Genomic DNA, 25,136 nt, shown 5'->3' with positions numbered 1-25,136 from the left:
CAAATTGACATCATCTCAGTTTAAATGCACATAGTTCATTGCATTTTGCACACAAAAAAACAGAAAGGACTTTTTGAAATCACAGTCCTATCTGTTCGAATGGGACGCCATAGGCATCTGAGAGACAGGGTGCATTAATCTACCGGAAAAAAATGTTTAAAAAATGTTTAAAAAATGATAAAAATGGTGATAAAAATATACTCAATAAATCACACAAAAAGTTCTGCCTCAAGCTTAACTCTTAAGTTTTGTCTGTGAGTAAATAATACTTGGATTATTATATTTGGTTGGAATTAATGTGATAATAATAATAATAACAATAATAATAATAACAATAATAATAATAATTTAACTATTATTAGAAAAATAATTCTAATAACCAAAAACAAAAGTCATAAGGGTGAAAGCAGAACATACAAAAACTTAAATAAATTGTATTGTACAAATTCATACAAATTAGGAATCAGCCACCTAAAATACGTACAAATATTCATCAGACTTGTGGATATTCACCATAGACTGTAAAATAAGATGGACGACGCCTGTTCGCTCCCTTCCATTGGTGAAAAGTGAAGCCGCCAGTGTCCCGATACGGCGCTGACATCTTGGGTCTTGAGTCTGCGCAGTAGCGATTTCGGGGCCAGTCATGAGCAGTAGTGAGCAGGAAGTGAAGCCGCGAAATCAAAACCCCGCCCTCGCACTCGCAGAATGCGCATATCACACGATATCACAGCTGTCAATCAATCATGACGTGACACCACCGTTTTTATATCATTAGATAACTAACCAAACACAAACTTTTGAATTCACATCAGTGTGATAAAAACTACAATAAATGACAGAAACCAGATTCGGAAAAAAGATAATTGTGTAAAACTGTAATAAATTTTTTTAGTTGGTCTCAAGTCCCATTGAATAACATGGGGAGGCGGGGTTTATGACCTATACTGGGACCAGTCACTGGGGGGCGATCGAGACGTTTTGGCTTCACTTTTCAGGGCTTGTGCGGCACGCTTGATATTCACGCTTTACACTACTATTTTCTGTACAGCAATTTGAAAACCACATTATTTGAATTTATTTCTTATGCTGAGTTGTTTTAACCCATGATTCGTTAAAATATATACAAAATTAACTGTGTTGTTTCAACCCAAAAATGCAATGTTGTTTCAACCCATGGTTGGGTCAATGTGGTCATTTTCTGAATTAATTTAAACCAATGGTTGAGTTTGTCCATATTTTGCCTAACCATGGTCAGATGGTCTCTCCCTGTCGAAGAACAGGCTCACATCTGGATCAGACTTCATGTCGATAGTGGAAAGTTTGGCCTTGGGATATTAAGGTCTACATTAGTATTATAATCCCTGATTGTGAGTTGACAGATGTAGTGCAGCAGGGCCGCTCAGACCACTGCGGGCAGACTAAATAAGCTCACAGACCCAAGGCGAGGATAATAACATCAGATCTTATTAAAGCTTAAACTGTAAAGTCACACATGACACGATAAATGTCCTGCAGGACTAGAATGTGGTAGAGTCGAAACCCTGTGACACAAAGATGGCGAGGAGAGGTTATACTGTAGCAGTAGTAAGAAAAAATATTTAAATGTTTAATGGACTACATAACTATTAAAGGATTGAAATGGATTTGGTTTGTGGGAGAAAGTTTTTTTATTGATAGGCTGCTTAATTGGTAAGGATTTGATTTAAATACTGTATATACAGTACTCATTCCTATAGTGAACTTGCATGGAACTTATAGTACAAGACCTTCATGACACAAAACAGCAGAGGATTTTTCTTTTGTTTTTGTTTTTTTTACCATGACTGGTCCTCCACACATTACACTTTTACTGTGCCAGTTTCATCTTTGATGTAGCTTGCATTTATTATTTATTTTTATTTTTTTGCATTTTGTATTGCAGCACTCGTTGATGAGTACCCTAAGGATGAGTCACTTGTAATAGTTCTCATTTGTAAGTCGCTAGAGATAAAAGCGTCTGCTAAATGAATACATGTGCATGATTCATATACATGATTCATGTCTTGTAAGTTTTAATTCAATCGCTGGAATTATACGCAGCTCATCCGAGCATGAGTGACTGTCACAAATTCACACAAATTAGCGTCACATTAAGTGTCTTAAAAGCATTTTATTCTTTCTGCATTGTAACATAACAGAGGCCACTGGGTGCATGATTTTTATAAAACACTTTGGAAAAGGGAGTCGGGCCGAGTATCAAAACACACTTGTAGCCAATCAGCAGTAAGGGGCGTGTCTACTAACTGACATTGTTGCTTGGGTTGTGTATGTGTATGTTATTTTTTTTGTGGGGGGGGTTGCAAATAGGTAAAAAATACAGTTTTCTGGTTTAAAAAGGTTTGTGTCATGTAAAAGACTATAAACTGTTGTAAATGACACAGACTGTATGTACATTCATATTACGGCTGTTCTCTAAAGTCACATTGGCTCTTTAGCCCGTGGCGTTTCTGATTCAATCAGTAAAAGTCCGATAAAACAGGGTCATGGGTCAAACTCTTTCTAGAACAATCTTTAGGGGAAGTTTTATCTGCTGCTGGAGGGTAATGGACCTTACTGTTCTGTGGTAGATTTATTGACTTTTTGAAGACCCAGATGCCCCTGATCAGCCTATGCGCACTACATCTGTCTTCACTCATTAGTGCACATACAGAGCTTCACAATTACCATAACACACAAACCAAATGCACGCATACAATGGAAATCAGCTTTAAAGCCAATGCATGTTTGTGATAAAATGATTGGAAAGAACAGCGATATCTGTACTTAAAAACACGTTGAATACACAGTTAAGCACGGTACTGTTGTATTCCTCAGCTTGGATAAAAGCGACTGCTAAATGAATAAATGTAAATGAATATCAACTAAAAAGCTAGAAGTAAATAAGCGCTGTTTTGCCTCGATTTCTTTGCTTCCTTTTTTGTTTACAACATAGTATATCTTCCTATATCAAGCTTACAAGAGACTACTTAAAGACCAGCATTGCACATGTAAAAGCTTGTAAATAAAAGCTTGTTATGTGTATTTAGCTTCAGTTTTACTAAAGGTATACTACTGTATTATTGTTTGGAACTGATATTATTATAGTTTTAAGTACCCAAAGACATGACTTTTGTTAATAAACTGTTATTTAAATGTGTGGTTTCTGACACATTAGGTTAAATTACTGTATAGGGAGGCATTTTCTGAGTGTGATAAACAAACCAATTAATAAACATCTTACATTTTATGGTTGGCTGGACACAGTTTTGTATTCCTCTATCAGTGGAGTTCATCATATGAATTTATCACAGTTTTGTGGAAAAGGGGCTACAGTGATGCTATTTAGAATACAAAAACAATAGTAGCCGCATTGAGAAATATCTGTTATTCATGGATTATTTTATTTAAATGTTGAAATGGATTTTCTCCTGTCATGATTTGACAATGCTTTAAAGAGCATCTTCTGTATGGAGGACCACAAGAGTCATGAAAAATGTAATAAAGAACTTCAATATTTAATATCTACCTGGACAATAAAAATAGCAATTAATAGATTTGTTTAAAAATTCATTAATGAATCTATAAATAAATAGACAAAGTTAAAAAAATAAAAAGTGAGATTAAAAAAATAACGTAGAAATGAAATATTAATCCTTTAATAAATAGTTCAAATTAATATAACAATTTACAAAAACAACATAAAACACTCAATAAGTTCATCATTTGAAATTGCATTTATAAATTCTTAATTAAATAATGGAATTTCAAAATGTATTTAAAAAAGCGATTTAAAAAGAGAAATAAATAACTGGATTCATAAATTGAACTACAAATACAGGCATTTAAAAGGGAATTTCCATTTAACATTTCTGTTTTCATTTTCCAGATGGTTCCCCTTATTCTTTTTGCTATTCGATTAGCTTTTCGTTTTAGCCTCTCTATTTAGCTTTTCCGTGACTCTTTGGGTCCTTGCAAATGGTCAAATGAGAAATGCAAATTAGCTATGGCCAGGTGGATGTAACAAGCTCGCTGATTGGCTCTGATTGTACGTCATGCGCAGATTTATAGATCTCGGATGAGGACCCAAAGAGCCACGGAAAAGCTAAATAGAGAGGCTAAAACAAAAAGCAAATCGAATAGCGAAAAGAATAAGGACAACCATCGGGAAAATGAAAACAGAAAAGTTAAACGGAAATGCCCTTTTAAATGCCTAATTAAAACCTGTATTTGTAGTCCAATTTATAAATCCTGTTATTTATTTCTCTTTTTAAATCGCTTTTTTAAAAACATTTTGAAATTCCATTATTTAATTAAGAATTTGTAAATGCAATTTAAAATGATGAACTTATTGAGTGTTTTATGTTGTTTTTGTAAATTGTTATATTAATTTCAACTATTTATTAATGGATTAATATTTCATTTCTACATTATTTTTATAATCTCACTTTTTATTGCCTAATAAAATGTTACATAATGATTTTTTTTGTAACTTTGTCTATTTATTTATAGATTAATTAATGATTTTTTAAATAAATCTATTAATTGCTATTTTTATTGTCCAGGTAGTTATTAAATATTGAAGTTCTTTATTACATTTTGCATGACTCTTGTAGTCCTCCATACTTCTGTACTTTCTGTATGTGCTTCAGTTTATGGAAATCAAATCTCTTCTATCCAATGTCACAAATTTGATTTAGAAAGTATGACACTTTATTTCACAGTATCACACTGTTATAATGATTAAAGGTACAATGTATAAGATTTAGAAGGATACAGAAATGCAATATAAAATGAATCACTATGTTTTCAGTGGTGGGTAAAGATCTTAAATAATAACTTGTAGTGTTTTTATTACATTAGAATAGGGGTGTTCAAACTTTTTCCTCCCAAAGGCCAAAAATCAAACCTGACCTGACCTGAAAGTAAATGTTGCTGTGTTATATAAAAATTTAAGGTGACCTGATTCTCCTAATTTATAATTTTCTAATATTGTAAAAAATAAATAAGCAAACATTACTCTGTTTATGCATAACTAATGCAGTTTAATTTGCAAAGGTAACTGTTGTAAAAAATAAATCATTTAGCAAATCAGTTTCAAATTTTCTTTTTCTTCCTCTCCATTTTTAGCCTCGTTGATGCATGTTTTGTGAATGAAATTATTCACTTTAATTCCTTGCATTTATTGTAATTTACATTTTTGTAATTTACAAATAAAACAAAAAATATTTCATTTTAGAAAATGTTTGATTAGAAATATAAACAACTCTGCAATCAGTGGCGGCTGGTGACTGCTCATCCGAGTGGTGCAAATTAAAAATAAGTGTTCGGAGTGTCATGTGTGTTGCTTGTGTTTTCAAAATATGCTTGTTGCATCATGTCAACCATGTGTATCATGTCTTTTGTCAAAATAAGTGCCTGCTGCACACGCGTCAAAACCATTTACGATAAAAGAGACACTCACGTTCACAAAATACATGCAAGACACTTCCTTAACAGTAAACTCTGATTACGTATGAGATTATATGAGTATCTGGCAAACGTGAGGGTCACTTTTATCATAAACCCTTTAGACGCGTCTGCAGCAGGCACTTATTTTGACAAGACAAGTGATGCACATAGGATCTCTTGATGTGCAGAACACATATTTTGAAATTATGAACCACACACATGACGGGCTACATACATCATGTGACGAACTTCGCATCGAGTGCCCTCAAAAAAAGAAGTCACCGGCGTCAATGACGTTTAGCATTTTTCCTTATATCACATGGCATGACAGGCCAAATTAAAGGTCATTATTGCGGCCCAATTTTGGCCAGCGGGCCCTAGCCCCCTGTGCCTTAGAATGAGCTGTTATTGTCTACACACACACGTGGGTGTCGTGGAAGTTGCCGTCATGTAGCCCTAAATGAACAAATTGTTTTATAGAGCATGTTTGTCACTACATTGTCACAGCGCATGACGTATTTGTATTGTGGCAGCAACCTTTACTTTATGGGTTTTGAAAAGGACAGGTGACCTTTGGACTGAGCCCTTGGCTGCAACTTAAAGGAACAGTTCACCCAAAAATGAAAATTCTGTCATTATTTATTAACCCTCATGTCGTCACAAACATGTATACATTTCTTTGTTCTGATGACCACAAGGGAAGAATTTTGAGGAATGTTTGTAACCAAACAGATCAGAGGCCCCATTCACTTCCATAGTATTCTTTGTTCCTATTATAGATGTCAGTGGGGCTTCTGATGGGATTGATTACAAACATTCCTCAAAATATCTTCCCTTGTGTTTATCAGAACATGAGGATGAGTAAATGATCTCAGAATTAAAATGTTTGGGTGAACAATAGGGTATTTACTATAGGGTTAAGTTAAGATTAGGGTTTGGTGTATGGTTAGTTGAATGTAATTAAGCCTAATTTACTGCGATTACTATAGTAAGTAGATGTAACATGTTCAACAAAGACATCGTTTTGGTGTTACCAAAAGTATTTACATTGCAGAATCAATAATATTTCTTATTCACTTTTTTAATACCCTTAAGCTTATTCCCAAACTAAAATGCATGTGCTATTTTAACTGGAAACAGTTTGTACTTTCATATCTTAAAATATATGAGTGCACACATTTTATATGCATTTTATTTCAGTGCCGTTGTTTTGTCTTAAGATGCACACCAGTACAGTTTTGCATAAGGTATGTTTGTAAAAACTTTGCTTAATCTAAACCATGTCTGGAAAACTGCCCATTAAAAATTCCAGGTCTTAAATCAGCCTTTAAACACCATTTTAAATGTGATCTGTAAATACCCCACTGTATAATTAACTAAATTTCCCTATTGCATTTGGCATGGCCTAGTTTTGTGTACAAGAAACAAAAAGATATATTTAAATTCCTGTTGTAATCCAAAAATCGCATGCCTGCTTACACTAAAACACTCCTCCTATTAAATTAGCAATTCGTTCAGTTTATATCTTCAGGGAAAAGATAAAAGGCGAAAATGAAAGGTTTAAAGCACACATTGTTCAATGTGCTCACGCCTCAAACACTTAAAGACTTGTGGTGTATATTACTACGGTTTGTGTGCATGCACCACCTGCAATAATTGGTTGCCCATACGAGGTGACCATGGCAACGATGCACTGATGCGTCCCATGTGTACCAAAGGATGACTTGTCCTCGGTGTGTTCAATGTTTCTAAACTCATTTTCTCATTACCAGTGCGGGTGCTTTATAGGTGTGTGGGAGGTCTGTTTGCACGGGGACCTTGCTTTCCTCTCAATTACTAAATGAGTTTACACAGGGTCTGGCAACAAACTCCTGAAAACTCAGTAAGGGCCTGAAGTGTGCCAGCACGTATTTAGGGATGAAGCATGGAGCTAATAGAAGCCGAGCAATATGCAGATGCGTTTTTATGGAGCAGTGTTAATCTAATAAACAGCCTGGATAATTATCTTAAGTGTGGGGATGTGTGTGTGCTTCAATGGTGTTTTTAAAGTGTGATATGTAAGTGATTACACCCGGTGGAAGGTTGAAATGTGTTTATGGAGATACAACAGCTTGGCAGTCGGGCTTTGAAAGATTGTCAATCCTTGAGTGTGGAGATCTTTTCGCTTGCTAAGTATAAAACAGTTAAGCTGTGGAGTCTCAGTTCAGTTTAATATCAATCAGATACTTTGAAGAAAGCATCGATGAATCTTAATTACCCGTATGTTATTGTGCCTTAATGTTTTTTTTCTGTGTGTTTGGAGAGCACGTGGTTTATATACAGTATTGCTGATCGTACAATTTATTAATTTTCTGTAATGGTTCAACATCTGCTGCACCCCATCAGACACGACCAGCACAACCTCAGTGTCACACAATTACCCACAAACACAGTTAAACCCCCTCAGCAATGATGTGTTGCTAAAATTGCTTGCACATTAATGCTCGTTCACGCCCGCATTATTGTTTGACTAATTAACTTGCTATCCTTGCGAGTTGTAATTAAATGCAATTTTAGGATTTATGCCTTTTCTTTTATTTATCCCCCATCTTACAGAACAGTCACCCGGGGCATCTTCTTGTAGAATCAAACACGGTTTAATTATTTTCTCAGGATGAAACTGCACATAAAGATTCACCCATGGAGGTTTGTGGCGCCTGATTGGTGACCTTACTGAAAGTTCATCTCATGCTCCTCTTTACTGCTTTAAGTCGGTGACACTCAGTCAGGTCTTATGTAGTAAACAAGACAGATACAATGGAAGTGATGCAAGAATTGCAGGATAGAAACATTCAATATTAAAGGTTGGTTCAAAGGTTGGAAAATATACACCCTAGGGCTTAAGCGAATGGTTATTTCTCCAGAATGTTTAGGAGATACGGTTGGAGTTAGATAGTCTGTTATTTGTGGTTGAAGTTGGGGTGATTATTGTTATCAGAGTACAGTAGACAACTATTTGATTAAATACTCAACTATTAACCCTTATGTGTTGTTCGGGATGCTTTCATCTACTAAAGGATTTTTAGTAGATTTTTAGTAGTCTTAATTTGGCCACAACTGTCTCTGTGTTTCAGCAAATGGAATGTATGACAAATACACCGTTGGCAAATTTACTACCCTTTCGGGTTGTTCGTGAATGAAAACACTCACTAAATTAAATGGCTGTAAAAAATGTATCAGTACCTCAAAACTACCAAATGTTAACAAAAAAAAATCCATGATTTTAACTCTTTAATTACCAAGTTCATAAGTGGTGTCACTGGTTTGGGGAAAAACACACAAAATTACAGATTTTTTATATAAAAAGTGATTGTGGACTGGATTTTTTAAAAACCTTTTTCACAGTCTTGGGCATGTAAAAGATTAGTAAAATCATTGGCTTTATGGATTTTTAGTTTTTGTGCAGCATCAGTTCGTATTGTTTCTCCCTCATTTATTGTTCGTGGCTGGTTTTGCTAGCCTGGTTATCCAGACCTACATCAAGATATAAGGTCTGGCAACTCTTCACACAAACGGCTCAATGCAAGGGGCGGGATATAAGGTTGTCCCTCAAAATGCCTCTGCACGCAATAGGATAGCGCTATGACCAACCAGAGCAACGAAGAAGGTGACGTAGTTACCGTAACCAGTCGGCAAAACTCCAAACACATCTTTCTTGCTTAAAAAGGACTTCAGTAGGGTTATTTGCTCTTCTCTCAAAGAAAAACATAAGTCTAAGTCCTCCAGAGTCGCGGCCAAAGCAGCTTCAAGAAAGCTGTTTGCCAGCAGCAGCAGCAGCCATTCTTTGTTTTCAAGTAGGAACCGTTGCAGCTCTGTCGTCATCATGTTAAGCCCGCCCCACAGACGCTACACACGATGTGATTGGCCTGACAAAATTTTGGTTTTTGGAGCTGTTAAGTGTATTGTGAGTGCCTAGACTAAACCCTGGCAGCAAATATATTTTGCGGCCGCTAGGGTGCGTCTAGATTTCTAGGCTATGTTTTTGCCCCATTGACTTCCATTATAACCACATTTTTGGATTTCAGAGCCATGATGCCTTATTATCATGCATTTTTGATTGTTGGTGGTTTTTCCTTTTGCAAAGAGGTAAAATTTGTCATTTTTAGTGTTGATCACCATGTGGCACCATTAATCCTTTAGGAAGCCTGTGCAAAAACAGAGCTTATAAAATATAAATGATAAAACAGGCAGTTCTGGTTCTTCATTCTGATTGGTTGAAACGCGTTCTAAGCCATGATAAAATACCCCGGTAAACCCACGGTTCAGACCACATTACATAAGTATCACTGCGCCACTGTTGCTGCGTACTGATTTATGAAAATAAACACCACAGTCTTCAATCACATTTTTTATTTGTCTACAATTGCACAATTATGGCGATATCCAGATAAATGGCAATAAATATCATTGAGTCATATCGTCAATAAATAGAAAACGTTATAAAGAGAAACTCTTTTATACTACACACAAACACACGCACGCACGCACGCACGCACGCACGCACGCACGCACACACACACACACACACACACACACACACACACACACACACACACACACACACACACACACACACATATATATATACATATACACATATATAGATATACATACATATATACATATGTTATTATCTGATACATTTTTACAGTCATTTCATTTAGTGGATGTTCTCATTCATGAACAACAAGAAATGGTAGTAAATTTGAACAATGCACAAGGGTTAAGCATGATAGACATTTACTACTATATAACTACTAATTTTCGCTTATATAATACATGAACATTTATGCATTTGGCATATGCCTTTATGCTAAACGACTTACCTTGCATTGCGTTCAAGCTATATGTTTTTTTCATTGCGTGCTCCTGGGGATCAAAGCCATGACCTTTGCATTGCCAGCACATTGGTCGGGAACACCCCATTACAGAAACATAATGATGCATCAAAATAAAATTGAAAGGAACTGATAGTTTTGCTTGCGTTTGTATTTCCCTGTTTTGGGGGCTGTAGGAACACATAATGTTAAGAGTCTGCCAGCTGGTGGGGATTGCTGAGTTTAGAGAATGCTGAGTACCTGAGTTCAAAAGGACAGCAGGCCTTATGGTAATAGCACTACATCTGCTTCCACTGCACACCCAGGCCCGGTAAAAGTCCACAGCTGTGCTGCACAGCATTGCTTGCTTCATTTTGAATAATTGATGAGAAAACAACGGAAACCAACGTATAGCTACAGGTCTACCTACTGTATGGCTCACGCCAAATATGTGTTGCTCATTCATTTTTATTAGTTATACCACAGGGCTGTTGAATTCTTTATTCTGACTGGTTGAGAAATGTTCCACGGGTATGCACTGTTTTTCGATAAACGCACACCTGACCGGTCAAATGTTTTTTTAAATAACCACCAGAGCAATGTCTGTGGTAACGGTGGTATAAGCGGAGAATTGACTCCGGTTCTTTGAATTACTTGAAAATAATGCACACCGACAATGCATTAACACGGTGCATTACCACACTGGGTGTGCATTATTTTTCGAATAATTCAACAGCCCGTTGTCAATTATTCCTTGTATGATGCAATAGCTACCATGCCTTAACAATAACACATTTTCCAATGTTATGCAAAAAGTAAAAGACCCATTTAAAAAGATTTCATGGCTTTTTAAAAACATAATTTGATATTTTCGCATTTTCATGCATATTAATGGAATTTCAATTGTGACCTTTTCAGTCAACCCAGCTATTTTTTGTGATTGTTTTCTACATTTTTACATTCTACATTCTCATTTTTACTAGGTTTAGCTTATATTTATGCTTCTTTTGTTGAATTAATCAACAAAATTTTGTTTATTTTAATCATTTTAAGTCATCATTGAGGCCCCTGGTTGATAAACACTGCAGTAACTAAACAACGGTAAAATAATATTAATAAAATAATTCAATGATTGTCATTTTGGAAAATGGAATATAACAGCCTGATCTAACAAGAATTCGTACATATTTTACGAGTTGGCTAATACCTATGAATTCATACGAAGTTAATCGTGCAAAATTGTACCATTCTCGTGAAAATCAACAATGAAACCAAACCCCAAACCCCTTCCCAAATCGTACAAAAACTTATGAATGTGGTCGTATGAATTCATACAAATTAGCCAACTCGTAAAAATATGTACGAATTCTCGTGAGATATCGTTGAATATAAAGGCATACTGTATTAAATGTAACATTTTCTTACCCCACAGTGATGTTTAATATTTTTCATACATAACAAGGCAACAGTATAAACTGACATAAAAAATACAGAAGTTATTCGTATAAAAAAGTGAAAACAAAATCTGCAGGTGTGTTATTCTTTCAAAATAATGAAGTGTGATGAACGACCGTAGCAGGTTACCAAAAGCTAGCAGGTGCACAGCGTGAGTCATAGCCTCTTTTATAAACATTGTTAAGAACACTGCAATATGCAGTGCTAAAATTAAAGCAATTATCATTATGCTATTCAAAAACAGCCATCCTAAAATCCCTGGAGTTTTGTTGTGTGGGTTCATGTGAAAAACTTTACAGATATTTGAAAAGCAAATCTCCTATATTCTTCACATGCCAAAGAGACATAATTACTTCCCCATCGATACAGCATCAAGCAAATGCCATTTGTTTTATCACAATTAGCTCAAAGTGAGCTTCAAAACTATAACTTCCTTGAATAAGTCTCTCCTCTTGTAGCTTTATTGTCGCTTAAATTTATAGAAAGCTGCGTCAGCAAACCCTCCAGCCAGTCTCTCAAACCACAATCTAGTCATTATTTGACCAATTAGATCTAATGCCTCTCCATTCTGAGCATCTGTTGCTGAAGCATTTTGGTAAACTTCAGGGCTCATTGCTGCACCTGTATGTGCTCGGCAGTGTACTCCGAACTGCTAAATTGTGAGACCTTGTGGTGAGGCTTTTTTCTGATTGGTAAAAAAGTCACCTAAATTATGTAAGAGCTGCATAAAAATGTCAAGGCTACTGTAAGTTCATTGTTTCTCCCATTGTCTATCTGGCATTTTAATATATTATACATTTTATAATTAGGCAAAGCCTTGAGTGCAATAAAGCTGCGTATGGGTATAGCTGTCTGGTGTGTCGTTGCTCAGACACTGGGTTTATTTGAAAGGCAAATTTCAGATGAGAATCATCCAAGGTGCTTTAAAGTTAAGGCCCACTCTCATCTGCTGTAACTGTAAAATATGCCAAACAGCATTTAATTGGTGCTTTCATTGTGTTTGGCTAAAGGTTGGTGGGATTGAACTGAGGCAATGATAGTTCTGTATGTGATGGAATTAGCATAACAGCCTTTTATCTGGTGCTTAGCGGGGCTGCCACAGAAAGGGGAGGTCAGGGGTGTAACAGGGTAGACAGATTTCAAAGGAAAGCATCTACAGTACCTGCACAAAGCAAGTCGAACAAACCCTGAGTTGAAAATTTGGTAACACTTTATTTTACGACCCGCAAAGTACCGCGTAATTAAACCGAATTTACAGCGTACCTATTTGTAACAACAGAGTACCTCTACAGTACGTATTTGTAGTTATAAGGGAACAATATTTTAAGTTTGGGGTAATAAGGGGGTAAGAATATATAGAAAATTATTCTCTAAGTATTTCATAACTACAGGGTACCTATTGTAATATTACGTGGTATGTATGACTTACGTCTATGTTTTTTTTTTTCATATTTGCTACTTACCTGATGAAGTGTTTTGTATAGCCTACAGTTGATGTCTAAAAGCCACGTCGACAAATAAAATATAACACACAATAAAAATAATAGCAACTTGTACCTCTTTGATCTGTATATGTATACAGGAGTTACCAGGTAACTCTTTAAAGTGGGGCTTATTCCCCGTTTGTTCTGTGTATGTACCAGGTAACTCTTATATTTGCGGGCTGTAAATTAAAGTGGGGCTTATTCCCCGTTTGTTCTGTGTATGTACCAAGTAACTCTTATATTTGCGGGCTGTAAATTAAAGTGGGGCTTATTCCCCGTTTGTTCTGTGTATGTACCAAGTAACTCTTATATTTGCGGGCTGTAAATTAAAGTGGGGCTTATTCCCCGATTGTTCTGTGTATGTACCAGGTAACTCTTATATTTACGGGCTGTAAATTAAAGTGGGGCTTATTCCCCGTTTGTTCTGTGTATGTACCAAGTAACTCTTATATTTGCGGGCTGTAAATTAAAGTGGGGCTTATTCCCCGTTTGTTCTGTGTATGTACCAAGTAACTCTTATATTTGCGGGCTGTAAATTAAAGTGGGGCTTATTCCCCGATTGTTCTGTGTATGTACCAGGTAACTCACATATTTGCGGGCTGTAAACTAAAGTGGTGCTTTGTTCACCTCTTGTTATAAATGTTATAGGGTAAATACCATAAACATACAGAATATTGTTATTTTTATTTTAAAACAACTTATTTCAAAACATCTTTAAAACACTATAATTAAGCCAACACTTAATTTTTATTATCACATAACTTTTATTTAAAATAAAAAGTCATGACAATTTTTCATTGTTTTTGCGGCTTGGCTTCCTCTGTTGGTGTTCTTGTCCACTCGGATGATGAGTTGATGTCGTCTCACAAATGCTGTTCTGCATTACATATAAAAAACATAAATGAAAGCCTTCAGTAAATGTTTCTTCACTGTGCCTTGACAGAAACAGAGTTTTCTGGGCCAGTTACGTTAATAACTTTAGGCTTACTTATGTGCTAGCTAACCTGCTACCGTTAGCTAGCAACTTTCTTGAAAAACATTGTTTGAAATGCGTGAGTCATGTATTAACAAAACCAGTCACCTTATCCAGCATGCGGATCCTGCTCACATCACTCGCAGCTGTACTCCACAGTGTAGAACGTTTTTAAAACCTTTTAAAGAAATTTCACCTCAGGATCGCGTTCCAGCAAACCTCCTGCGGACGGCCGCGCGTTCTACACCTGCGCAGTACGCATGTAGTCGTCTTTTGCTTTAGCGGGAGCTGATATCTGCTGTTGTTTCATTCTGGTTTGCCATTGCATAAATTATATTTGGCTAAAATACTTGTGTTTACAGTAAATAAATTGCAAAGCACCACTTCAAATATGTCCGCAAATGTAGGAGTTTCCTGGTAAATAGGGAATAAGTTGCTATTTTTATTGTACTTACCTTAAAAAAAAGATAACCACATTAAATCAGCTGGACTTTTGTTATTAAAAGCAAGTAATATAGGCTACTAAAATAAAAGTGATATGCTGTTATATTTATTTGCCGATGTGGCTCGTAGACATTGACTGTATACAACATTCAGTAGTCAATATGAAAAATTCACAATAAAAAATAAATAAAACATAATTTCCCCATAGACTTGACTAAGTCATACATACCACGTAATATTACAATAGGTACCCTGTTGTTATAAAATACTTAGAGTATAAATAATTTATAATTCTTCATATTCTTACCCCCTTATTACCCCAAACTTAAAATATTATTCCCTTATACCTACAGGTTACCTACCCTGTTGTTACAAATAGGTACGCTGTAAATTCGGTTTAATTACGTGGTACTTTGCGGGTCATAAAATAAAGTGTTACCGAAAATTTTACAGTAGCCTACATTTGAATCACAATGAGGGTAAACCCAACTAAATACTCATAACAACATGTTTAATCTGAGGAATACAAAACGTTCAATATTAAAAAAAATAAGGATTTGTATAAATATAATACAGGGACAAGGAATAATGACAACTCAAACATAAGATTCCAAATAATTCAAATTATACATACTTTTTCCCGCCAGCTGATTTAAATGAAAAATGCACTCATGTTTTCTTCATTTGTGTGCATGTTATAGGGACTGTAGCCTATGTATAATCCGGTTGTTAAGTGATGACGTAAGGAATACTGTTTCCGGGTCCAAACCTCCACTCATTTCAATAGAGGATGTTATTTAAATAGCCGATTATGAGCACTATTTATTCATATCACACATTTAGGCAAAATTGTATAAACTTACAGTGTACACCTCAATACCCGGGCTCACGTTATCTGCTTGTTAAGTCACGATGTAAGGAATACCGTATCCAGCTCCAAGCCACCACATTTAAACACATCTATAGAACACATTTAAGCAAAAATTTATAAACTCACGTGTAAACTGCAGTCTTGAGCTCCCAGAATCAAAGACAGCAATATATAAAAACTTCATAAAAAATCCACGTCCATAAATCCATGTCTGGTCATCTTGGATTTTGTTATTGTTTTTGGTAATTTTTCATTATGATACGAGTGTGTTATAGCCATGACTTTTTTGTTATTTCTCTATGACATATGTGAGCAGTTGGAAGCGTAAGCGGCACATGACGTCAGACTAAATAACCGGATTGTGTTTTTCATGCCATAGTGCCTTTCTTGTTGGCACTGTATCATGAAGTAGATTTACATTACTTGTTTATAGCTGATTTGTTCAGTTTGGGTTTCTGATCTCTTACCCACAATAAAACCTGCTCCAGAGCAGGTTAGCTGTGTAGCTTAAGTTACAATGACAATGTAGAACAATTTAAACCAATGCACCTTCCTGAGGATAGCCGGGCTGTTGTGCTAAATTACTGTAATAAATCACTTCCAGCAAATTGACTTGGAATGCAGGAGTTTAGGAATTTAGTCTTGAATTAATCCAGCTTTTGGATTTAGCCAAAAACCTTTAGAAAAACATCCAGAAGAAGTTTCTTTATTTTGAAAAATATTTGAAAAAAGCAACAAAATGCAAAAACTAAACTGTAAACAATGCCAACCCAGTCTCACGAAATTTCGTTATATACTCGCGTAAATGTTTTATTCTTTTTTCGTGATATTATCACAAATTTCCGTTTTTTTTCCCCCCATGATCGTATAACAAATTCCTGTTTTCGTGTGATTATCACGTATTGGTTACTCAACCATTTTGTCCCATTTTCTTATCATCGTCACTTCGGTTTAGGGTTAGATTTACATACAATGACATCCTTACCCAAACCCAACTCTAACCCTAAAGCCAGGTGACATATAAAAAAAATAAATCAGAAAAAATTGTATAAACCAATAAACAATGTGACATTCTAATGCAACACCAAATCTAACCCTAAACCGAAGCGACAATGGTTTAAAAATAGGAAAAAGCATTTGAGTAAGCAATACGTGATAATCACACGAAAACAGAAATTCGTTATACGATCACGAAAAACGTTTAAATTGCGTCCCAGGTAAGTTTGGATTCAGTTTGGCAAACTCAGATTTTTCGGGCTCAGGAAGGTGCATTGTTTAAAATTGGTGTACATTGTCATGGTAACTTACTGTAAGCTACACAGCTAAGCTGCTCTGGAGCAGATTTTATTGTGGGTAAGAGATCAAAAACCCAAACTGAACAAATCAGCTATAAACAAGTGATGTAAATCTGCCTCATGATACAAGGCCAACAAGAAAGGCACTATGGCAGGAAAGGCATAATCGGGTTGTTAAGTCGTGTCATTCACCGCTTCCGGGTCCAACCGCTCACAGATTTCATAGAGAAATAACAAAAAAAATCACAGCTATAATACAACGTATCATTATGAAAAACTACCAAAAACACCCAATCCTAATTTTTATCTCCATAACCAAATCCAAATCATAAAAAAAAATCAAAAATTTACGTGACTATATCACGAAACTTCACAGACAAGGCTTAGCTAAAGGCAGGACTAGGGCTTAGTTAAATTAAGATGTTTAAGCATCTTTTATAAACACTGGTGTGTAATCAGAAAGTCAGGAAGAAAGGTTTGAAACTGTACCTTTTCTGCCACTTGGGTTGTACCCTAAGTTTCCGTTTTGTACCTTTACACAATATTGTATTCTGTTTTGTATTTCTGTAGAGTACTGTACCTTATGGACCTACATTGTTAGAAAAAAATTGTCAAAATATATACCCCAGCTGACACTGGGGCAGTAACCTTTTAAAAAGGTCCTAATATGGACCATTTTTGGACGGTTCAGACAAATCAGTGGCAGTGGAATATTTTAATAAGATCTGTCATTGGAGGTTATTTTCAGTTCAGACAGTTTAAACCGTTTTAGTCTAGGACTATCCTTAAGCCTTGTCTGTGAAACCAGGGGATAGCATAGCATATTGAACAAAATCTGTGGAATTGAAATATTAAAGAATCATTCGCACAAAATGGCTCCTAACAAAAGACAAAGTCTGAATATTAATAAATTGTTTAAGATACTAATATAAACATTGTTTACATAGTTTAATAAAGTGAAAACAGTATACTTGGCAATTCTCTAAATGACATGGACCTAACCATATTTTAGGATAATTTTGCTGCTCTGACTTTGACAAATAGCCTGAGATTAATCTCCTTTAGAAAGCAATAAAACCATACCAGGGTAAAGATGTAGGTGATGATGAATGTGTACTGTGATCAAATATTGTTAATCATATACAGCTCGTATTTACTCCATTCATTCATCTTTTGTGTTTCTAGGTGCAGTATATTTTACTGCTGATAATTTTTTACTTGAGCATATGTACTGTATTTACATTACAGTGAAGCGAGGGTCTATTTTACTTTGTGACAAGCAACTTTATTTGATTTTAAACCAGTATGACTGTTTGAGCAGTTGTTTAATTTGACTTTTGACTTAGAAATATAGCTTTGTGTAACAGTCCTCCCCATAGAATACATAATATAAGGAGAATGAGGAAGTAGAGGTCCGTTGTTCAGTGTTTCCAATTACAGATAAAATAACGCTGGACCTGATTTTATTTCTGTACCATAAAACTTGTGCAGAAAGAAAACAATGGGATAAATCGTAAGGAAGAACAAAGGACGAAAATGATGAAAGATAACAGAGAAAATGCAATAGAAGAGAATTAGATATATCAAGATCAGGCCACGGGAGGATTAAACAAAGCGTAGAGAGAGAGAGAGAGAGAGGAAAAACGTAAAAAGTAATAGAAATGCATTTTGCTGGAGAAATGAGAATGATTACACTTATATTAGAGCTGAAACTGAGTGGGAAAATAGGATATTATAGGAAGCAATAAGAGAAAATAGATGGAAATCATCTGTGGGTGACCTGATGGCCATTCCTAGTTTAATGAATTGTGTTGGGGTGATATAAACTGGCTAAATGACACTTATTACATGCTGGAAGATTTATTCACATGGCTTGTTTTACATTTCATAATATCACCTCTAAGCTTTTCTCTTCTGCCTTTCTTTAAAACTCTAGAAAGCTAGAAAGACATGGAAAGTCGGTGTATCATTATGAATCCAAACATGCATGTAATTGCTCTAAAAATGAATTTGCATTGTAGATTTTAGTAGGATTATGAAGGAATGTCAGGATATGGAATTAATGGTTTGATATTATATGCAGCGGTGCATGAAGGCACACCTTCTACCAAAGCCATGTGTCCACCAGTGCTGAACGTAATCTATGCTCATTCATTATTATGAGATCCCCGGAGGCCCTTGGTTTTTTTAACATACGTCAAATGTTTTTTACTAGCTTGTGTGTTTTTCCAGTACTGTTGTAAATAATTGAGTATTTACCATGACTCACAAACCAAATGCTCATCTGGTCAACAGCAGGGAAGAGGGGGTTATATAGAAGTTATGAGACGGGGGGCTAAAAACTCCAGGATATGCATGCACTAACATCTCATAATGGAATTAAAGTTAAAGCATTAAAGTTTGATTTCAGTCATTGATTTCAATCTTTGACATGATCTTACTCAGTTAAAGATATAAAAGTTATATTTTCACAATAGGTCAGTGTATCCCATATTGTCATCTCACTTCTTTGTTTATATAATTGGACAGCAGAAGGATCCAGACATAAATACACATGGACATTGTTATGTACCGTATGCTCATCATCAAAGCATTACCTTTTCTTTCTCTCTGTCTAGGTCAAAAGGATTGGCACAAGAATGCTGACGCCAGGTGCCCAGGGTCAGGATGGCATTGTGTTGGCAGAGAGCAGCGGTTGTTAGATGGTTCCTCTTGATGCTCCTGTGGCATTGGGCACCTCTGGGCCCACTGAGCTGGTTCCTGGCTCTGGCTGAGCGTCTGGACCAGAAAACATCACCTTTCTCTTCTATATCAGGCCGGACCAGCGGCCAGTTGGACTGGCTTCTGTCTGATAAAGGGCCATTCCATCGCTGTCCAGAATACACTGAGTTTAAAGAGCGTTTCCAACAAGGCTTCTCCACACGCTATAAAATCTACAGGTAAGTGCTACAGTAGTGAACAATACTGGATGTCCCTTGCTCAGCTAGTTTAAAAAAATATATATATATATTACTTCTTTAGTCATATACTTATTAAAGGGGACATATCATGAAAATTTGACTTTTTGCATGTTTAAGTGCTATAATTGGGTCCCCTTTGCTTCTATCAACCTAGAAAATGTGAAAAAGATCAAGCCAGTAAGTTAGTTTGGGTAACCATTCTCTGCAAGCATGTGAAAAACTAGGTCATTGAAATTTGGCTCCCCTTGTGATGTCAGAAGGGGATAAAACCGCCTCTGAATCTGCACTATTCAACCACAGCACTGCCATTTAGTGCAGAGATCATCTCATTTGCATTTTAAAGGACACACCCCAAAATGGCACACTTTGCTCACACCTACAAATTGTCAATTTTAACATGCTATAATAAATGATCTATATGGTATTTTGAGCTAAAACTTCACATATGTACACTTGGGAAACAAAAGACTTATTTGACATCTTAAAAAGTCTTCTGAATCATACCCTTTAAACAGTAAGGGGTGAATCTCTGGACAGGTTTATCCTAGTCCCAGACTAAAATGCATGTTTGATCTGCCTTAATTTAAAAACATCTTGCACTGACATATCTTAAAATATATCAGTGCCATTGTTTTGCCCAAAATGCAAACCATTGTAGTTTTTTTTTTTTTTTTTGTATATTTGTTAAAACTTTTTAGATGTCCTAATATATATCCATATCTGCTTTAATTATATCCATAAATTACCTTTCGTGTTACACAGAAGAAATGAAAGTCTTGGGGTTTAAAATGACTTGGTTAAGTTATTTACAATTATGCATTTGGCAATACAGTGCATTACAAGCTATACAATTTTTACCATCCATGTGATCAAACCCATAACCAATGCTCAACCACGAACCTATAGGAACATCACAAATAAGATCTCTTTGATATCCCAGGTTTTTCTCCTAGACAAGATTAAACGGTGAGAAAATCGAGACTTTGCATTTCTTTCCTGAAATACAGACCCCAGAGATCTCACATAAACAAGATATATTTCAAACATTTCATCTACCTGTAGCTACAGAAACCGTCAGCAATTCATAAGTTGCGCATTTCCAATTACAGTATATATGCAATACATTCATCATTTATTCAGTAAGGTATGTTTTAAATAAAAATTGTCAAATATGCATGCTCAACAGGAATGTGTGTTTGGTGCATTGTGCTGACTGACCTCGAATCCGTCAGGGGAATTTGGCCTTTGTTGCCGGCTTCCTTTCCCCTCTCCCAGCACGTAGCCGACTCTGTCCAACTGTCCCCGCTAGCCGAATTCAGAACTCAGCAGGGATACGGCAGCTGGACAGAGAAAGAACAGTGATGGACTCAGTGTGAGGGATATGGGCCTATGCCAGCACAGTTTGAAAGGTTTTCTTGCAGGCCAAGAGTCAGCGTGCATACAGTATGTGTTTCTGTGGGCATGTGCCTCATAGTTCAGGTGAATCGTGTAAAGTGGATCACTGACCTCACACGGGAAAGATGGGACTTCAGCCTGTCATTGCATGGGCCCTTTGATATGATAACATATATTTTTCCTAAGGGCTTTTTGGGAGAGAAACTGGTGAGAATGGTGATGTGAGCGAACACCAGCAGGCGTTCGCTAAGCACTTTACCTTTTACTGCTTCCCTGGGCACAGCTCCCCTCTAGGGGTTACACTGTACCAAAGGATCCCCAGCAGAATGAATTCTGTGGTCTTTAGTCATACTGTCAGCTCTGATGGGGATTTGTGCCGTGAATAAAAAGAGATGTTGGCCTGCATTGCTTTGCTTTGTTCTGAGGCTTTAACAACATACGGAGTAGTTGACATTTAGACATTTACATTATAAACTTTCCCAGAGGAAAGTTTTATAGCTCAGGAGATATGATGGAGTTCTCAATTGTGTTTTTTTAAGTATCAACTTAAGGGCTCGTTATAGTTGTGCGTAGGTCCTACGGCGTAGCCGCGACGGCAAAGGTTACGCGCCGTTTTTTTTTTCATTTATACATTTGCGTCCGCGTGCAAACACACATGGCAGTATCCACGCGTGTTACCACAGTAACAGCACGGCCGTCAATGAAAAAGCAGTTTGGCAAGTGTAACCCACAAGCGAAGAAGAAACAGCAACTTGTTGTGTATGTTTTGAGATGACCAGCAGTGATAGAAGTAAATAAACAGCGACTAATGCTGCAGTTTGAGTTAAATCATTCCATCGCAAAGGGAAATACCTATGAAGCATTTTTTACCTGATGGGAGGAGTTCTATTGGACCAATCACAGCACTTGCAGTCTGTGTAGAACTGACACACAGTTAAAAATTTGTCGAGGTGCACGTAATGCTACGCAGAGGCTACGTATAACCTATGCCGTAGCTACGATGTAGACCTTACACACGACTATAAACTGGACTTAGTCTTAGATGTTTCTCCTGAAGTTGCAGAGAAATTTAAACAAATGGGACTTGTTAAAGTACAGTAAATTGTTCAAATACATTGGGTCAGTTTCCCGGACAGGGATTAGGTTAAGCCAGGACTAGGCTTTAGTTATATTTGGACATATAACTCTTCCTCTGCCGTTGACGGGTTATCTCGTCAATTAAGAGAAACGCTTACCTGCCAATGAGTTTGTACAGCATTTTTTTTTCTCATATTAACCAGGTGGCGCTCTTACCCAACTTATAAAACACTGAAACATTCACTGATCCAAAAACAGTAATTCTGTAAGGATGGCTCAAAAACACTGGGATCCATTTGCGGTGTTTATTAAAACAAACCAATTTGGCAAACAAATCCAAGACGTTAGGCAGAAGAGTAATCAATATACAGGCAGGCAGATCAAACACAAATAGGCAGTCCTAAACCAGGCAAACAATACAAAGGGGTAATCCAAAGGCTTATGCTGCGTTCCAGGCAACCTGTAACTCGTAACTCACGACTTCAAAACCACGACTCACGACTCTGAACTGGGAGTACATCGATCTAGTACGAGTTCACGGGTGGGAAGTCACGGGTTTGACTGCCGTTCCAGTGCACTTTCACCGGTAGAAGGTTGTAAAAACACGGGTTACTGGCTGCCTGGAACGCATAGGGTCGTGAGTCGTGGTTTTGAAGTCGTAACTCACGAGTTTAAAAACCTGCCTGGAACGCAGCATTAGTAGGGAAAAACAGAAAACAAGCAGAGAAGCAAGAGGCGGCGCCATGTCAGTACTCCTGTGAGGGCTCCCTCTGGTGGCGCGGCGAAATGGATGTTACAGTATGTTTTGATCATCGCTCTGAATCTGATCTCTTAAAAAAAGTCCTTTACATAAATGCAATTATCTCAGCTTTTTGCTCAAAATTTGGTATTTTTTGAAGATATCTACCCATATTCCAGAGGTTACAAAAAGAGAACAAATAAAGATAGGATTAAAGGTCTATTCTTTCATTTGATATATTGTATGTTTATATATTTAAAGAAGGACATTTTCTGAAAGGCATTAAACTTTTGTGAAAATCATAAAAATGCCGCAGGGGGCTGGCAACTTTTAAAAAAAATGCTGGCGGGCAAAGAGTTTTTAAATTAAGGGAGCTCAAGCATTTTAGTTTGGGACTAGGATAAGCCGTGTCCAGGAAACCACCCCATTAAGAATACGGAGCTGTTATTTATACATTATAATTAAAGTGCATTTATACGTAAAATAATCAGGATTTGGATAACAGGGTTTCCCTGCAGAAAATTTGTTAGTTAAGGTGGTAAGGTTGCGCGAGTGGGTGGGGCAGAGGGCGTGACAAATAAAGGGGCGGGCGTATGCGTTATGATGAAAATTTTTATATTTTTATTTAAAACACTCATGTAAAACTTAATTTTGAAGAAACTATGACAGAAAAGAGTGTTACTACTGTAGCATGTAAATAATGCACATAAATAAAGTGAGCAAGAGCGCTCAACAATTATATCTAATCAACAGGCACGTGAAACCTAGCTAGCAGGTTGCTCAAACAACAAAATCACCAGCTAACTTACTTTCAATTTGCAATAAAGAACTATAGGCTAATACAATAACAGGCTTAAATAACTCCCCCAAAAAAGTCCACTTACAGTTCTCACGGACACGCGTTTTATCAACTGGCTATCCTCCAGACATGACGGACCACGTCTTTATCTTATTTCGGCCGTGTGGTGGGCGTCCGCGCTATTGTCCGAGATGTTTTATCAACTGGCTAGTTATCCTCCAGACAGTGACGGCACTCCGGACCACGTCTTTCTCATTTCGTACGCGCTATTCTCCGAGATGCATTTGATGGCCTTTTGTGCAGCGAATTGTTTTGGACGACCTAGTTAAGGCGGTATGGTTTCCAAGCTTAGGCGGGCCGCCTGAACTGAAATGTGCTGTGAGAAACCCTGGATAAATTTGATAAGAAATGTTTGTTGGTGTGTTAAATTCTTCATTAATATTGACCAATCTGAGCTCAGTTTGTGATATTGTTAAAATCTGTTCTGAAACTGTAATGGAGACTTGTCAGATTTCTGGGTCTTGTTCTTAGAAGAAACATCTAAGACACGTGAGACTTGAGGAAACGTTTCCATTTGCCCTACATTTAATCTATTTGAAGTCAAGGTAAAGAGATCTTATCTGTGACTCTCTTTTTTTGGGGGGGGGGGTAACCTTCAATAAAAATGAAGTAATAACAACAGTATTAGACTAAGCTCCCACTAACTTTGCTGCCAAGCAGATGCACATGATTCTGTTTGACATTTCATCTCAAGTGTTTCTTATTCATTAGACAACAATATGTTCAAATAATTGAACTGTACTACTACAAATGCAAACAAATGTACCTTTGTAGAGCAGGACAGAATAATGACGCACTTCATTCCCTTGTGGAACCTCAGTATTATGTCTTACCTCCCAATTGTGCTATTATTCGTAGACCATCACTGCATCGGTGCGCTCAGGTGACGGCAACGGCGACCGGTGGGGAGCCGCTTCATGGGAATATAGTAACCTGGTAACAGCTGACTTACAAAGGCAGTGTGTAAAAAGAAAAAAAAAAAAACATGAAGACATCTGCAAACAAATGAGATTGTAATGTAATTTGTGTTTGGAAACTAGCAAACTCTCAAGTCTCGCTTAAACGTGAGTGTTATGATGAATTACGACTGTGTTATATGTGATGCTGGCCTACAATTTAGAAATAATAAACCAAATCGCTGGAGACCTTAGAGATTATAATGGAAAAATATGTGGTACAGCATCTTGAAAGCAGCGCCTTTGTGTTCTGTTGACTTGATGCAATTTACCACTTCAGTCACTCGTCAAAGGATACTTTAA

General features: G+C 36.6%; 1 protein-coding gene across 1 annotated transcript in view; it reads left to right on the top strand.

Moving 5' to 3' along the window:
* Positions 1-25,136, top strand: part of brinp2 (bone morphogenetic protein/retinoic acid inducible neural-specific 2) — a 118,427-nt gene that overhangs the window by 22,938 nt on the left and 70,353 nt on the right. The window contains exon 2 of the mRNA XM_065276607.1: positions 19,466-19,786. Within this exon, the coding sequence (XP_065132679.1) occupies positions 19,515-19,786 (272 nt within the window). The 5' untranslated portion in view covers positions 19,466-19,514. The remainder of the gene's footprint in view (positions 1-19,465; positions 19,787-25,136) is intronic.

This window comes from Paramisgurnus dabryanus, chromosome 6 (genome assembly GCF_030506205.2).
Source record: "Paramisgurnus dabryanus chromosome 6, PD_genome_1.1, whole genome shotgun sequence".
Lineage (NCBI taxonomy): Eukaryota > Metazoa > Chordata > Actinopteri > Cypriniformes > Cobitidae > Paramisgurnus > Paramisgurnus dabryanus.
This window is presented reverse-complemented; position numbering and strand designations above follow the sequence as displayed.